This window comes from Cinclus cinclus, chromosome 25, assembly GCF_963662255.1.
Source record: "Cinclus cinclus chromosome 25, bCinCin1.1, whole genome shotgun sequence".
NCBI classification, from domain to species: Eukaryota; Metazoa; Chordata; class Aves; order Passeriformes; family Cinclidae; genus Cinclus; species Cinclus cinclus.
Window position 1 is genome coordinate 4,720,463 of NC_085070.1, and position 16,735 is coordinate 4,737,197.

Here is a 16,735-nt window from a genome sequence, read left to right on the forward strand (position 1 = left end):
TTAGGAACACAGAACTTGCCCCTTTAGATCCTCACAGTCAAGAGAGGTTTGTTACTACCACAGTGTCACATTTAATAGTACTTCTCTTTTTTTCTTTTTTTATGTTTTTTTCTCTTTTCACAAGAAATCCAACCCTTGGAGTTTCAAAAGCAGGAAAGCCAGAGGACACTCCTATCTGCAGCTTGATTTAACCTCAACAGCAAACCTTTGTATCCTTTTTTTCTTGTAAGATAAAGCAGGCAGCAAGATTCCTTTTTGGAGACTTGGGAAGTGTAGTGAAACCCAAAAGCCAGGGGCAACGTGTTTGGGTTCAGGGGAGCCAGCTGAGCTTTGTCAGTCCTGGAGGAGCTGGGTGAGCTCAGGCAGTTTGATGATGGCAATCCCTATATAAAGGCAAACTGGAGAGAAGAAAGGTTTGGCTCCCTGGCAGGAGCGAGGAAGGTTTGGAGCAGCTGGAGAAGCTCTTACTAGAGGGTGTAAAGCAGGAGAAGGCAGCACAAGGATGCTCTAAGTCTCCCAGGAAGGGGTTGTACAGCACTGGGTTGGGTTTATGAACCTCACACTTTTGTTTTTGCTGCCTTTCAGCCCTTCAGAGCTCTGTGGGGACCCAAGTGGCTCAGGGGAGCACCAAGCAGGACCCTACAGACAGCAGCTGATGTCCTATTAACCAGGATGGGCTTTGTGGAATAAGGCTGGGGTTAGGGACCCTGCCCTGGCACTGTCACAGCATCCTCACCTCCCCTAGCAGGGGAGCTGCCTGGGGAACTGGTGTAACCTCTGAACAGGCAGTGACTGGTGCCTAGTGGAAACAGCATTTAGCATAAATTCCACTTAATGGGAAAGTGTTTTGGTCTTTGCCAAGTGATTAAGTATATATGAAATATGCATGAAATTCTAATTTCTCCTCCTAATATGTAAGGTGCCAAATGAAGTCCAGGAGGGGAAAAGTGGAGCCAAGACATAGCAGAGGCTGCTTGTAGCTGTAGTTAATGGAGTTAATGTTTCTAGCTTTGCTATGTATTTATTTCTTTGTTAACAGCATCTTCCAACAAATGAATGTCCTGCAGGAATGGGATGGGAAGAAGACAGCCCCTGGAGCTGCCATGTGAGAGCAGGTATGAGCTTCAGGGATGCAGCTGGAGCCTGAGAGCTCCAGGCTGGGCTGGCAGAGGGAATGCCTGGGAGCTGAGATGGAACTGTTGTCCTGCTGAGCCTGGAGAGGTGATGGGTGTCAGGAACTGAGGAGACCCGGATGAGTTCAGTGCTGGCTCCATGTTCTTTGGCACCTAAACCCCTGTTTCCCTTCCTGTCACATCCCTCTCAGTTGCCTGTGCCCAGATTTGGAGTTTGGAGAAGGATTTTGGTGGCTCACCCCTGGCATGTGACAAACATGAAAGCCCCTGGCTCCAGCACGGTGCAGGCTGGCCAGGGGATGAGTGACTGGCAGGGACAACTCTCTGGAGCTGCTCTTAAGCCTTTCCCTCACCAGAGGACTTTAAATCCCAGTCTCGGAGCCCCTGTTCTGTGTGGGAAGCGTGACTTCCCCGTGCAGAAATCCCACCGCTGGCTGTGGTGAGCTGCCAGCAGAAATATTGCGTTCTGGCTGACTTGTAACAGCAGTGACAAGTGACAGGACAGCATTAGGGGCTATTCTTGGTGTCCAGTGGGCTTGGGAGCTTGCTGTGTGTGTCCCTGGGTTTGCTTTGTTGAGGATTAATGCTCCAGCTCTAGGGCTGGGACTGCAGCTCAAGCTGAGCGCTGGCGATTCCTCGGGAGGTGATGCACTGTGACAGCTCAGTGCTGTAAACCTGAGCACAGAACAAAGATTCCTAGGGATCACTGGGGTGTTCTCCCATCCTCAGAGTGGCCTACAAACAAATGCAGTTCCTGGGGAATTTCTGGATAGTTAATAAGTTATCACTGCTGTTTGATAAGAGGGTGGCAAAGAGCAAGGGTCCTCTGAGGCTGCGAGCAGCTGCTGAAACCATCCAAGTGCTGCCATCAGCTCAGATCACGGTTTCAGGGCTGCCAGGACATGCGTGGGGAAGGGGAACGGGCTAAACATTTTGTGTCCAGTATCTGGGGGAATGAGGATGGAGATGAAGAAGGGCTCAGAGACAAAGCTGCTGCCTGGACAGCACAGGGCAGAAAAACAAAAGGTGCTCTGACCGTGCTCCTCCTCATTCCAGCTCGCTGGTAGCTGCAGAGGACAAGTGCCAGGCCTTTTGTCCCCATTCCCCATCCTCCCCCCGGCAGGGCTTACGCAAGAGCTTGGCCCCAGAGTGCCATGGGTGGCTCCTGCGCTCTGGGCACGCCGCGTTCCCCACGCTCCTGCTAAAGCTTCATTACTGCACCTTCTGCTCTGCTCCCAAGCATCTGTTTCCAGCCCTGCCATGGTATTTTAAAATACAGCCTGTGCCTGCCGTGGTGCTGCTTGTGGCTTGGACTGAAAATGCCAGGGTCTGAAATCATTGATATGAAACACGGGTGACTCATTTAGGAGAGTGCCAGGCCCCGTGTTAATTTAGTTAATACCGAAATCATCTGCTCACAGGGCTGTTTTCTCTCTGCCACCACCAAGAGAGCTCTCTCTGAGCTGTTGTTTCCAGGAGAATGGAAAAGGTAGAGGAGTAGGAAGACTGGGGTCAGGGCAGGAATCCAGAAACAACCCCAAAAACAACCTGGGCTCTCCTAAATCGATAGAGGGGCAGGGATGTGATGGAAATGGAGGCTTCCCCAGCAGATTTTGGAAGTGCTGATGAAATTCACTCCCCCATAACGAAGGAGGAGGGCTGCAGATGAGGTCCAAAGTGTGCCATGAGCTTGTCATTGCAGCTCTGGAATTGCATCACTTGAGAGATGCCCCTGGGACACCACAGCGCTCACAGGATCTGTGAGGAATCTGCTGGAGGGGAAAAACAATGAACAAAAACACAAATACCTCTCCCAGCCACCACGGTGCCAGGAGCAGGATCTGTGTGGCTTCCAGGGATCAAGCTGTGGCAAAAAGTAAATGCCAGGAGCGGGGAAACCTTCTCAGGGTGGCCATGAAAGACCCAGCAATGGGGAGGGTGACCTGCTAGCACAAAGGAGGAAATGGACACAGCTGGGACACACTGTCACCACCCAGGGCACCTCCAGAAGGTTAAAGTCTGATCTGGGAAGGCTCTGCAGGCTGGTAAAGTAGGTCAAAATTAAGTACGGTTCAATTGCGATGCGGCGTGACTGATGTCTGCGCTCCCAGGGCTGGATGGTGTTCACCCTGCAGAGCAACCTCTGCCTCCCCTGAGAGCAGCAAGGCTCTCTGCCAGGTCTGCACCTTTGGAGAGGAAGTTATCTATGTCTCCATCAGCACAGAGGGGTGGGCAGGGCCAAGGTCAAGTGGTGGGCTGGTGAGAGGTCAGGTCGTAGTAAATGGTCTGGAAATGATGAAAGCCCAACGCTTTGCCTCAAAGGCAGGATGGGATAGCATCAGGAAACAGGAAGGTTGGGAGTGATGAAACAGTTCCCCTCAGAAGGGGAAGAGAAAAATGATGTTAGGACAGGCACTAACACTGGTTCAGGGGGCAGGGAGGCACAGAGGTGACAGCCACATGCAGGTTATGGGCACAGGGAGAGGCTCAGGGCTTGCAGTGACAGCAGAGAGGGAAAGTGGCTGCCACAGGAGCCACCAGCCCTCAGAGATGTCTTTTGTCCCAGTGTGGTATAAGGCAGAGTTTTCTTGTGAGCTGTGCGCTTTAGGGGGTGGTTTTAGATAAACCCTTTCCAAAGAAGGGGAAGGGATGTCTGCAGGTAAATATTAGACATGCCTTAGCAGTGTAAATGCTCTCATAGCTCCCCTCTCCCCCTTGAGACCAGCAGACTCAACCTGGGCTCCTGCCCCAGCGTTTTTCCTGTCTGTCTGCCACAGCCATGACACAACACTGGCTGCACACCCATCCCCATGGTCACCCTTCAGCCCAGCACACACACACAGGCAGCCAAGAGGGGCTGCTTGTCTCTCCCTTGTTGGCTGCAGTCCCTGTGGTTCGCACCCAGCAGGCAGGATTGATGTGGGATGGTGGGGAGGTTCCATGGAAATGGAAAATCCTGGAGCCAGGCCCTGTTCCAGGTCTGAGCAGGGCTGGGTAGGCAGGAGCACAAAGGTTGTGAGGGGACAGGAGGGTGGGTGGCAGACCAGCCACTGCGCTGGTGGCCAAGGGCTCGTGCCAGGAGCAGGAGGGCAGGGTGAGGTGCCCCACTTGTGGAAGGGGTTCAGGGAGCCCTGCTGGCCCCGAGAGTGAAGTTTTCTTGCCCTGGGCATGCTTCTCTGCTGTCAGTGGCATCCTAGAAAAATCCTGTCTCATGTCAGTGCCTGCTTCAAACAGTCTGTCCATTGTAACCCTCACCAACAATTCCACAGAGGTGAGAGCTGCACACGGGAACAAAACCTGCTCTGTCTGACTTCAGAGTTGGGCATTTGGTCTCCTGATTGTTGCTGCTTTAGAGTCAGAAAAAACAAGAAAAGCCCACAGAGGGGGTTAGGCTGCTGGTCCTGTTCTGTGGTGATGTTCCTGGGAAGTTTTGCTGCAGCCTTTCCAGCAAGGACACGATTAGCAGTGAGGGTCCAGATAAAAAAATCCAAGTATCATCCTGTGCATGTGCTTTGGTGTCCAAGGCAAGAGGGCTCTGAGCCTGTTCCTGACAGTGCTGAGTAAGCTGTGTTTGGCTCCTGAGGAGCTACAAAGGGTTTGGATGTTCTTCCCCTGCTCGGTTCCAGACAGAGCAATGTGTCCCTCCTCTGCTCCCCTGATGACATCACCCACACCAGCAGCAAACCCTGCTTTCCCCCGCCCCTCAGCTGAGCCTGGGCTCTCAGCTGTCCCACCAGCTTGTTTCAGGATCACGGTGGAGAGCCAGGGAAGGAAGGGCAGGGAGTTTTGGGGCACGAGCCAGCGAGTAGCATATGGCCAAGTGACCTGCCAAAGGCACGGGAGCGGGATGTGTCCCAGATAAGGGACTGCAGTGACACGGCACAGGGATGCTCGCTCCAAGCTCTGCCCCTTATGCTGATGGCCCTGAGAGAGCAGTGCTTTGACTGCACGATTTTCTGCTGGCATTGGAGTGCCAGAGAGCTGGGGGATGGGGTCACGGGGATTGTTGGGTGCTTGTGACCAGACATGAGACCCCTGAGCAAAGTGCTGCACAGCTTTTCCGGCTTCCCAGGCATTAGTAACTCGTGCGGTCAGGTCTGTAATGCAGCCTAGGACACACGGGCTCCCTCTTGTCCCTTTTATTAAAGCAGAGCCCTGATTTAAAGCGCTGTAGCACTTGGGAGAACTCAGGAATGCTGTTTAGTGCCGAGTAACTCTTCTTGGTGACACACCTGGGCTGTAAAATCTGTGTGCCCTGCTCCAAAGCAGAGCAAGGAATGGGTGCAGTGTGCTCTGCTGCCAATGAGAGCAACTCCATTCCCCAGGCAAATCCCCTCTGGAAGCTTGAGGCAATGAGAAAAGCCCAAACAGTGACAAAATGTTGAACTCCCATGGCTTCCTATTAGTCCTGTCCTGGATAGTTGCAGGGTCACTGCACCCTCCTGGGTCTGCAGCTCCGTGTGCAGGTGACAGGGACATTCCTGTCAGAGCAGTTCTCTACCTGCCAGGTGGGCTGGACTGAAGGCATGGGGAGGCAGAAGGGAAAGTGCCACCAATGTCTTGCCGTGGATGAGAGACAAGTGTCATGTTTTCTTCTAAAATGGGGTAGCTGTGTTATGCTAAAAACAGCCAAAAGCTGAGGAGGTAGAGGAGGCGAAGCAGATTTTCAAGGGGAGGATGAACAGCTTTTCCCTAAACAAGGGAACAGAAGGGCTTTAGGAGCAGCACCAGCCCTGCGTGTGCCCTTCCAGCAGCTCCAGGGCCAGCCCTGCCTCGAGACCAGCTCCTCCTCATCCTACAAGTAGCAAAAAGGGGAAATTATAAAGCACTCGAGGTGAAAGCACTATCCAAGGAGGCAAAGGCAGATGTCACTGAAGGCTCAAAGCCTCTCCTCAAGTGTGCAGTGTCCCTCCGTGGGCTGGTCCCTCCCCATCAGCACTTTTGGCACGTGATGGGGGACACAGGCAGTGTCAGCAAGGAGGATCAAGCAGGGCAGTGAAGTGTAGACAGCATGTGGGCACATCAAAAAAAAAGTAGAACCTTTGAAAGGCTGAAGCTTTCCCCAGCTGGAAGTCCAAGTGTCATTTGTCATCACCACCCAAAAGAGATGGAAAAGAAGGGGGTGAGGGGGAGCCTGCATGGTCCTGGCAGCAAAACTTGCCAGTGAATCGAGGCCACTTTCAGAAATATCAGTTTCTGTGTTTTCCTGTCATGAGCAACTCTGCTCCCCATCTTTTCCAAGGATCGGTGGAGGATGGTTTAGACACGCACGGAGCCCTTCTGGCGGGGAAGGACACGCTGCCTCACCAATAGCCATATCTTCCCCCGGCCTCACCTCCCCCTGGCCGGCTCCAGAGCGCGGCGATGCTCGCGGCGATGCTCACGGCGAGCATCCCTGCGGGGAATCGCTGTCCCTTCCCGGCTCCCCGGCGGCGGGGATGCCCGTCCCCAATCCCTGCCGCGTGCCCTTGGCTGCTCCCTCCGGGAGCGCATCTCGCCGGCAACGAGCCCGTCAGTACCACCGGTACCACCGCGAACGTGACCGCGGCGAGCCGGCTCCGGGGGATGCGGGCAGAGCTCAGGGCATAGCAGAGCCGCGAACCCCCGCACCGACCCTTCCTTCCTTCCTCCCTCCCTCCCTTCCCCAGGCGGGACGAGCCGCGACCCCCGGGGAAGGATGGGGAGAGGGCGGTGATGGACGGAGCGCTCTCCAGGGATGGAGGAGGGTGGGGGATGAGCCGCGCGTGTGCCGCCCCTCCCCATCCATCAGCGGTGCGGGCTCACCTGTCCGTACACCTGGATGGGCTCGGGCGGGCGCGGCGCGGCGCGGCGGCCCCGCGGGGGCTCGGCGGGGGCTGCGGGGGCCGGCGGAGCGCGGAGCAGCAGCAGCGGCGAACGGGAGCCCGCAGCCGCCGGTGACGGCAGCAGCAACAGCGGCAGCAGAGGCAGCAGGCGGCGGGGGAAAGGGGAGGCACGGCCGGCCCCGCCAGAGCTCCGTGTCGCCATGTTCGTGCCGCCGGGGCCGGGCGGAGCGGAGCGGAGCGGAGCGGAGCGGGGCCGGGAGGAGCGGCAGCCGCGCCGCCGCCCGGAGAGAATGTGCATGGGCAGCGCTGCCGCTGGGAGCCCCCCCCGCCGCTCCCCCGCGGGCACGGATGCTCGGGTTCCCCCCCCCCCCACACACACACACCTCCCCTATTCTCGTCTCCTTCTCGCTCTTTTCCTTCCTCTTCGTTTTTTTCCTCCCTCTCCGTCTTTTTCTCCCTCTGCGGAGGATGCTCGGGTCCCCGAAGAGGTGAAGTAAGTTGTGGTTAATTTCCGTGGAACAGACTAAAGCTCGCGCTCCCTCCCCGTGTCTCCCTCTCTTTTCCCCCTGCCCTTTTCTCCTCTTCTTTTTCTCCCTCTCTGGAGGATGCTCGGGTGCCCGTCGAGATGGAGTGTAATAAGTTCAAGTTAACGTCTGTGAAATGGAGTAAAGAGAAATGAAGCAGCCAGACATCAAGTTGAAGGGAGTGAGAGTGAATGGAAGGAAACTGTGTTGAAGTAAATGAAGCTGTTTAGGAGGGTGTGGTGTGACAGGGCAAAGAGGAAACGCTTCAAACTGGCAAAAAGTAGAGTTAGATGGGATGTTGGGAAGAAATTCTTCCCTGTGAGGGTGGGGAGGCCCTGGCACAGGGTGCCCAGAGAAGCTGTGGCTGCCCCATCCCTGGAATTGTCCACAGCTGGGTTGGTTGGGCCTTGGAGCAACCTGGGACAGAGGAAGGTGTCCCAGCCCATGGAAGGGGGTGGAACTGGGTGAGCTTTAAGGTCCTTTCCAACCCAAACCATTCTGGGATTCCATAAAACAAACTGAAATAAAACCACTGAAGCCACTTCTCTCTGGGTAATGAGTGAGGTTTTCCCCAAAAAAATCCAAGTCTCATTTTTCCTCCCAGTTACATCTTGCAGGTGTGTCCTCAGCCTGGGATGTGAGCCTAAAACACCCCAGGACTGGTGGGATGGGACAGACTTGTCCAGGTGAGGTTTGATAGAATCACAGTGGTGTGAACCATAAAATCACAGTAACGTAGGCTCAGGTCCTTGCTGCTGAGTGGGATGAAGAGCTGAGTCTGCTTCTTCATGGGAAGGTGAAAGTGTGGATGGATGTCAAGAGGAAAAGGTGCAAAAGGTTTTGTGACAGATTTCCCCCTGGTATGCTTCTGGCAGCCCTCAGTCTTTATCTGAATTTCTGCCATCTTTTTACCTGGGCAGAGTTGGGAAGGTGAGCAAGACATAGTGGGAGTGGGAAGCCAGAGGCCCTGAGGGTCTCTCCAGGGCCTTCTGCCACCTCTCCCACCCACGGCAGGTGGGTCTGAGCTGTGCCAGTTCCTGTGTGCTTCCCACAGAACACTTGGCATAGGTTACATGCCCATAACTCACTGAAGTGCAGATGATGCTTGGTTGGTTATGCAGGGACAGCACAGGATCGATGCCAGTGGCCACAACTCTGATTTATTTGGGCAGCTCAAAGTGCTGGACTCCCAGGTGTGGGGATTCCCCCGGTGCTGCTCCTCTGGTCACTGTGCATCCGTTTCAGAGAGCACTTTGTCCCATCCCTGCCTGGGGCTCGTGTGTATCCCTGGTGTTACAGAGCAGGGCAGGAATGGGGAGCAAGGATTTGAGGCAGGAGATTCAAATGACACTGGGAGATGACAGGAAAGTTGAGCTGTGCCTGTTGCTCAGCCCCAGCTTGTCTCTCTAAGCCAGAGGTGGTTTTTTAGGCACAATCTTGCTGCTAAGAAATGGCTCAGGCCTCTTGTGTCTCTGAGGTACTGAGAACACACTGATGGCTTTCAACCCCTCTGCCTCATATGCACCATCCCAGCATTCCCATCAAAGAAAATGGATGTGGCCCAGCAGTGAAGGAATGAGAGTCTATAAATCCCATGGACAGCCCTGAGGCAATCTTGCTCCCCCTTATTCCACTTGCCTTAATAGCAGGAATATTGTCCAGAGCCTTCCCCGAGGTGCTTTCACCTAGAAACCCAGTTAGTGTATTTCAGTTATCGGGTCAATACAATTATAAGCCCTCCTAATAAAGCTTTTAGAGGTCTTGGCTCAGAGTAATGTACCCCTGGAGGACAGGAGGTCACCGTGGGTATGGGCAGAGTCACTGAGGGAGTTTTGTTGTGTGGCAATCCCTGGAGCCAGCTGCTCTCTGGGCCAGATGAGAAGGACTTAAAAAGGACCCAGAAATGAGGAATAGAGTAAGAAATAGGAGGAAATGAGGAACTGCCTTTGCTGAGGTGCTAAATGGAGGAAAATGGTGTTTGGGGAGGTTTACTGTCTCTCTTCCAGCCCACCTTGCAGGGTGCAAGAAGGGTCCCTGTCCCCCTGTGAGCTCCCTGTGCTGGGCACAGGGAGAGAGCTTTAGCTTGGAGCTCTTGGGTGAACCCAGCCCTGGTAACTGCTCACAGATGAATGGCTCTTTCTTTGTGCAGGGAAACACACGTTTCCCCTGCCAAGGTATTTTTTGTTTCTTGAAAAGAGACGTAAAGGGGAAAGGGGAACAGTGCAGAGTTTATTTTAAGGTCCATCTGGATTTCATCAGCAGCAAAAGCTGTGAACTCCAAGAGCAAGGTGAGGAGCCCCTGCCCCCCTGGTTTTCCTTCCCCTCTTCCTTGAGACTTTTCCCTGTCTCAGCTTTAGGGGTCCCAGAGGGTTTGGGGGACTGAGGGGCTGGAACAGCCATTCCCCACAAAGCCTCACAGAGAGAGTAAAGCTGCTTAAAGGAACCATTGCTTGTTGCTGGAATTGAATCAGGGAGCAAAACAGGGATGCCAGGAGCCAAAGACAGCAACCTACCCATGGCACTGGTCTCAGAGCCTTCCTCAGAGGAGGATGATGGTTGTAGGGTTTCCTGCAGGGCTCAGGGCTGTGTCAGAGGTACCCAATTGTTGCATCCACACACCACAGGTCACTTTGTGTGCTGGGTTTCCCTGAGGAGGATGTTCAGTGCACTGCCCTGATGTGTGGCACAGCATCGTGTTGGGGGTGACAGGAGGGAAGGAAATGCTCTGTGTGGGGTGGGACAGGGAAGCTATTGCAGACAGATCAGCAGGACAGGCGCCGATGCCAGGAAAAGCATGAGGAATGGAGTCATTCCTCACGGAACTGCAGCAGGAACACCCCGTGTGTGTCCTCTAGGAAAGGCAGAGCCGCTCCTGCCCCACGCTGGGGGAACGAGGAGGAGGAGGAGGAGGAGGAGGAGGAGGAAGGGCATCCACGCAGGTGCAGCTCCAGCGATGGCTGTCGTGAGCAACATCCCCATCTTGTGGCAACAGCAGCATCAGGGGAGCAGAGCCAGAGCTGCTGCTCTCCGTGCTACGGTGGCCCAAGGCCACCGCGGGGGATGTGTCCTGTGCCAGCAGCCTTGGCACGGCGTGTGTGTGACCGGCAGGACACGATCTGCCCGTGCCGGGAGCTGGGGTGCTGCGCATCCATCCTGGTGGGAATGCCGAGTGTCCAGCAGAAGGGCCGTGGGAGGGAGCATTGGGCACCAGGGGCGATGCCATTTCATCCCAGGGCTTTACTGCCCTGCAAGGACCCAGCTGCCGAGGGGCACTGTCTGTCCCGAAGCTGCCGGGGTGGGCTGCCCAGGCACTGGGCTCAGCTCAGAATGGGGTGATGAGAAGTCTGGAGCTTTTCCCAAAGGTCTCATGTGGATTGAGAATCAGGTCAAGGTCTGTCATGTTGTCACCGTGTTTGATCTGAGCTGTGCCTTGACCCTAGGAGTGCTCCAGGTCCCAGGTTAATCACCAAACAGAGGTCAGGGGTCCTGTGCACGTGGGGAGAGCAGTTTGGGATGGGCAAGTGAAAAGGTGAAAGCAGGCTGGCTGTGCTGGCAGGACAAGGCACAGGTATCCCTTGTGCTCACCAGGTGCCACAGGTGGGGCTCCGTGGGCCATACCCTGCCTGGGGACAGCTGAGACTGGATGAGGAGCAGAGGGACTGTCCCCACAGCAAGGGACTCAAAGAAGGGCCTCCATCCCCAGGAAGGGCAGCAGAGCTCCAGTGACTGGTGACACTGGGGAACCAGGGAATGGGAAAGGACAGGTGTCACTGTGCAGGGACGTGGTTACATCTAAGGAGGTTTGGGGCACTGGAGGTGGCTCTGGCCACTCTGACTGTATTTTGTCCGTCTTCTGCTGTTTTGGCCCAAATTTTTTAGCCAGCACAGCACAAGTCTGTGACAAGCCCCTCATGAATGCTGCAGGACAGAAAAAGGCTGCCCCAGGAGACTTTGCATGAGCCAGGGAGAAGGGAGCAAACAGCAGCCAAGTTGGCAATTGAGATTTATTGAACGAGTCAACCCCAAAGGTGGGGTGACCAGATTTCAGCAGGAAAAACACAGCCCTTAAGGGGGGAAGCTGGCCACGAACCCTTGAGTGAGGAGAAGCCCCTGCCCCTCACATCTGGGTGCCCATTCCTCCTCCCTTCCCCCTCAGTGTTCTCAGGGAGCTCGAGAGATCCACAAGACTCAAAGCACACCTCTGTCCTACAGGCATGATGTTTCCATGGGACATCCCTGGGCAAGAGGAAGGAGGCTGAGTGCAAGAAGTCCCACCAAGGGAGCCATCAGAAGCCACACCAATTCCAAAAGGTAGGGGTTTTTTTTCCAAAATACAGCTTGTCTCGATGGACACCATGATGGAAACAGTTAATCATCAACAAAGGGGCGCAGCAGTGGAACAAAGACCCTGCCACGAGTCACGTTAATTTGTGCCAAATTACTGTTCTATTTGTGCCATGTTATTCTTCTTGTAAAGCATCAGCACAGCACTAAAGCAGCGCAGGGACCTTAGCAGAAATCCAGAGGAAGCTGGGAGGGAAAGCAGTAGGAAAAGCAGGGCAGATCTGTGGTGTTGAGCAAGGCCGGACACTGCCGTTTTTGGGACCAGGGCAGGTTCGGATGCTCACCAAAAATCACCCCACACTGGTCACGTCATTGGGGACAGGGGCTCTTTGTCCGTGGAAAACAGTCTTGGGTGGCTGGTGAGGTATGGGACAAGATCCAGCCAGAGAAGGGACACACCTGGAGGAAGCCTACTCAGTCTTGGAGGCCGCGATGCCATTGGATGCTCCCGGGTCTTTCTCTCGCAGCTTGCGCAAGTAATCGTGGGGGCCTTTGCCCTCGAAGGACGAGGGACTCTTGTAAGAACCACCAATCTTGTCCCAGAGGGTGAAATACTGCCCGTAGTTGTAGTCGAAGTACAGGTGGTGGTCGGTGTGGTGGGCAGAGCCGTTGATGACGTGCCGCAGCAGCCGCGGCACGCGGTAGTCGCCGTCGTGGATGGAGATGGTCCAGACGTTGACGAAGATGTAGAGGCCCAGGTAGGTGACTTTGTGCAGGGGGAACAGGAAGGGGTACACGTGGTAGGGCAGGCTCTGCATGAAGCCATCCACGGGGTGGAAGGCGTGGCTGGCGAAGGGCGTGGCGATCTTCCACAGGTGGTGGGGCTTGTGGAAACGCTGCGGGGACAGGGGGCTGTCAGTCAGGGTGGGCCCTTTTAGAGGGTGCCCCAGCCAGATTCATGGCCCCAAGGGATGCTGTTTGGGTCGTCACCACCCAAAATGGGAGGGGGACATGGGCCCTAAAGGGTTCTCAGCTCCCATCACACGATGATGCCTTGTTCAGCCATTCCCACCCGAGTATGCATTCCCTGGGAGGAACAGCCTGGAAATGTCACCAGAGCAGGACAAGGACTCTTACCCAGAGCCCCCTGTCCTGTCCCATACCTTATAGAACAGCTTGTGGTGGAGACCACGGTGTATCCAGTAGATGCCCATGTCAGTGAAGAAGAGGAAGGACAGCATGCTGAGGAAGACACCAGACCAGCCTGGAGGGGAACAGGGTTGTTAGAGGTGGCATGTGTGGGCATCAGGGCATCAGGAGGCTGTGAGGGTCTCCACAGTGGTCCTCACGGTGAGAGGCATGTCTGAGTCATGTCAGAGTCTGCCCCATTGAAGTGAGAGTGTCAGGCTGTCCCCCGTGACTCAGGAAAAGTGAGTCAGGTGCTGGGAGCCGTGCCCAGGGAAGGGAAAGATCTCTTTTGTGGAGGGTGGAGTGTGTCAGAAGGGGGACACGGCCTGAGTGAGGGCATAAGGGTGCCTCCCCTAAAGAGAACTTGGCTTTTTGGCTGACAGCCTGGGACAGGAGGCACCCAGGAGGATTTCTTGGGGTCGTCATGGGGAGAAACGGGAGCTGAGGGAGGTGACCCAGGTGGGACAGGACACTGCTGTGGCAGGGGGTGCAGGGAGGTCACTCACCATACGGGGAGTCCTCGATGTTGTCGTAGAGTTTGCTGTAGCCCCGCACCTCGGCGAAGAACAGGGCGACGGTGGGGACACTGATCCAGGGCAGGGAGCGCAGGGCGTAGGCGATCTCCCGGCTCACCTGGTTCTGTGGAGTGTGACAAGAGGGGTCAGGGGCACAGGGGACATCTCGTGGTTCTGTGGGGTGTGACAAGGGGGGTTGGGGGGACCAGGGACATCTTGTGGTTCTGTGGGGTGTGACAAGAGGGGTCGGGGGGACCAGGGACATCTCGTGGTTCTGTGGGGTGTGACAAGAGGGGTTGGGGGGATCAGGGACATCTCGTGGTTCTGTGGGGTGTGACAAGAGGGGTCAGGGGCACAGGGGACATCTGAGAGCCCCCATGCCTCTTGTAAGGCTGGGAGGGCTGGCATCTTGGCCACCCCTTTGTCACGGTGTGGGACACAGGGTGCTGCTCATATGGGGACAGCTATGCTTGGGGCAAGGCAGGGCTCACGATGAGCATTGGGTTTAGTGGGCTGTGGCACTTCTGGTCAGGGAGGATCAAGGGCAATAGCAGGCTGAGAGGGGTGGATGTGACAGTGGGGACAGTGCCACAGCATTCACAGGTGACATTTGGAATGGACAAGAGGACGGTGAGGGGAACACTGCCATGCAGGGCCTGGGTGAGGAGGCAGCGAGGTGCACCCACCTCCAGGAAGTGGGGATGTTTCTTGAGCTCATGGTCAAAGATGAAGTAGTAGCTGAGGGTCCCGAAGAGCAGGTAGAGGGCGAGGGCCCCCAGGTTGGTGATGACAAAAAGGCTGAGGAGCTGGCGGCAGGGCTCGTCCTCGGGCCACCCCGCCGGGTACACGTAGGGTGTCAGGAGGTGCCGGTCCGCGGCTTCCAGGACCAGATCCATGGTGGCTCCTGCAGGAAAAAGAGTTGGTGGGACTGCTCAAAGATGTCCTTCCCCTCCCACGGGGAGGGACACGGGAAATCAGGTGCCCTGCCCGCCAGGTTGTGGCAGGGGGGCGGCAGGGGTGGGATGCTGTCCGTCTGCCTGGGACGCCTTAGCTGGGACAGGGAAGCAAACCCGGGACGTGCGGGTTGTGGCTGTAAAGCAAGGAAGACGCAGAAGTGAGGGACTCGCCTAATTCTGTCTCTGTGGGAGGGGGCACTGGTGACAGGGGACAGCGGGATGGGTGACAGCGCCATGTGGGTCTGGGGTACAAAACCCTTTTTGGGGCACCACGTGGGGCGCCGGGATCCGTTCCGATCCCCGCAGCGCTCCTCGGGGGTCCCCGGGTGGCAGGGTGGGTGACAAGGGGGGGGTGTCACAGTGTCCGGGAGCCGCAGGTGGCACGGCCAGCGCCGGGGACGCAACCGCGGGCGGCAGGAAACGGGGGAGGGTGAGGCTCGCGGCCAGCGGGGACCCTGGCGGCGGTGTGCCCCTCCGTGAGCCCGCACCCCGGTACCCCTCACCCCGGTACCCCGGTACCCCTCACCCCGGTACCCCAAACCCCGGTACCCCGGTACCCCTCACCCCGTACCCCTCACCCCGGTACCCCGGTACTCCTCACCCCATACCCCTCACCCCGGTACCCCGGTACCCCTCATCCCGGTACCCCGGTACTCCTCACCCCGTACCCCTCACCCCGGTACCCCGGTACCCCTCACCCCGGTACCCCTCACCCCGGTACCCCGGTACTCCTCACCCCGTACCCCTCACCCCGGTACCCCGGTACCCCTCACCCTGTACCCCTCACCCCGTACCCCTCACCCCGGTACCCCAAACCCCGGTACCCCTCACCCTGTACCCCTCACCCCGGTACCCCAAACCCCGGTACCCCTGTACCCCTCACCCCGGTACCCCGGTACTCCTCACCCCGTACCCCTCACCCCGGTACCCCGGTACCCCTCACCCTGTACCCCTCACCCCGTACCCCTCACCCCGGTACCCCAAACCCCGGTACCCCTCACCCCGTACCCCTCACCCCGGTACCCCAAACCCCGGTACCCCTGTACCCCTCACCCCGGTACCCCGGTACTCCTCACCCCGTACCCCTCACCCCCATGTCCCGTTACCTGCCCGGGGTCCCGGAGCGGCGGGGGGCGGGACCGCGCGGTAGCGCCACGTGACGTCACTGGCGGAAGAGCTCGCACCACCTCGGTCAGTGACGTCAGTGTGCAAAAAGGGGCGGGATCATAGGCTGGGGGCGTCGTCATAGGCTGGGGCGTGATTGGGGCGTGGTTTGGGGTGGGTGTGGCCGGTGAGGGGCGTGGCCCGGGCGGAGCTCCGCGGTTCCTGCGGTGCCTGCGGGCGCTGCCGGACCGGGAATTCTGCCCCTTCCTTCCCTGCCGGACCGGGAGTTCTGCCCCTTCCTTCCCTGCCGGACCGGGAATTCTGCCCCTTCCTTCCCTGCCGGACCGGGAGTTCTGCCCCTTCCTTCCCTGCCGGACCGGGAATTCTGCCCCTTCCTTCCCTGCCGTCCCCTCGGTGACGGTGGCTGGGGAACATCCCTGGCGACACTTCGGCTGATGGAACCTTAAAGCCCGTCCGGTTTCAGCCTGTTCAGGGCAGGGACGCCTCTCAGTGTCCCAGGCTGCTCCAAGCCCCAGTGTCCAACCTGGATTTGAGATCCACAGCTTCTCTGGGCACCCTGTGCCTCCCCACCCTCGCAGTTCTTAACCCTTTTAATTAATTAATTATTCTATTCCTCCCGCAGCTTCCTCTGCAGCGGCTTTTACTCAGTATCCAGACCCACCTCCTCTCTCCCACCCCAATTTCCCTGGGCTTTTCCCCTGAGTTTCTTTCCCCTGAGTTTCTTTCCCCCGAGTTTCTTTCCCCTGAGGTTTTTTTTTTTCCTTGAGTTTTTTTCCCTTGAGTTTTTTTTTCCTTGAGTTTCTCCCCCTGGGTTTTTCCCGAGTATTTTTTCCTTGAGTTTTTTTTTTTCCTTGAGTTTTTTTTTCCTTGAGTTTTTTTTTCCTTGAGTTTTTTTTTCCTTGAGTTTGTTTCCTTGAGGTTTTCCACTTGAGGTTTTCCCCCGAGTTGAGTTTTTCCCCAAGTTTTCCCCAGTTGACACATCTCTTTTTTGTCTTTTCGGGTCACCCCTTTCCACGTCTCCAGGTTCTGGGGTGAACATGTCAGCAGAGAAGCATAGCAAGGGCTTTGCTCAAATCATCCTTCCTGCTCGTCTCTCTACCCAAATTCCTGGAATTTCCTGCTTGCACAGTGCTGGGAGTGCTTTTAGCTGGAAATGTCTGGTACTATGTTTTCTTGTGAAGTTCTGCTTTAAAAAAATCTGGGAGG

The 16,735-nt window shown here is 56.5% G+C and overlaps 2 protein-coding genes across 2 annotated transcripts in view; both read right to left on the minus strand.

The window, feature by feature from the left end:
- The window catches only part of SORL1 (sortilin related receptor 1), a 44,019-nt gene extending 36,880 nt beyond the window's left edge, over positions 1-7,139 (minus strand). The window contains exon 1 of the mRNA XM_062508520.1: positions 6,918-7,139. Within this exon, the coding sequence (XP_062364504.1) occupies positions 6,918-7,139 (222 nt within the window). The remainder of the gene's footprint in view (positions 1-6,917) is intronic.
- A 4,465-nt stretch (positions 7,140-11,604) lies between these two features.
- SC5D (sterol-C5-desaturase) lies at positions 11,605-15,551 on the minus strand. The gene is made up of 5 exons (XM_062508523.1): positions 15,511-15,551; positions 14,135-14,352; positions 13,440-13,572; positions 12,909-13,009; positions 11,605-12,641 (listed from the first exon to the last, which is right to left on the minus strand). Exons 2-5 carry the CDS (start codon positions 14,342-14,344, stop codon positions 12,216-12,218), a joined length of 870 nt encoding a protein of 289 aa, XP_062364507.1. The 5' UTR covers positions 14,345-14,352; positions 15,511-15,551; the 3' UTR covers positions 11,605-12,215.
- Between the last annotated feature and the right edge of the window lie 1,184 nt (positions 15,552-16,735).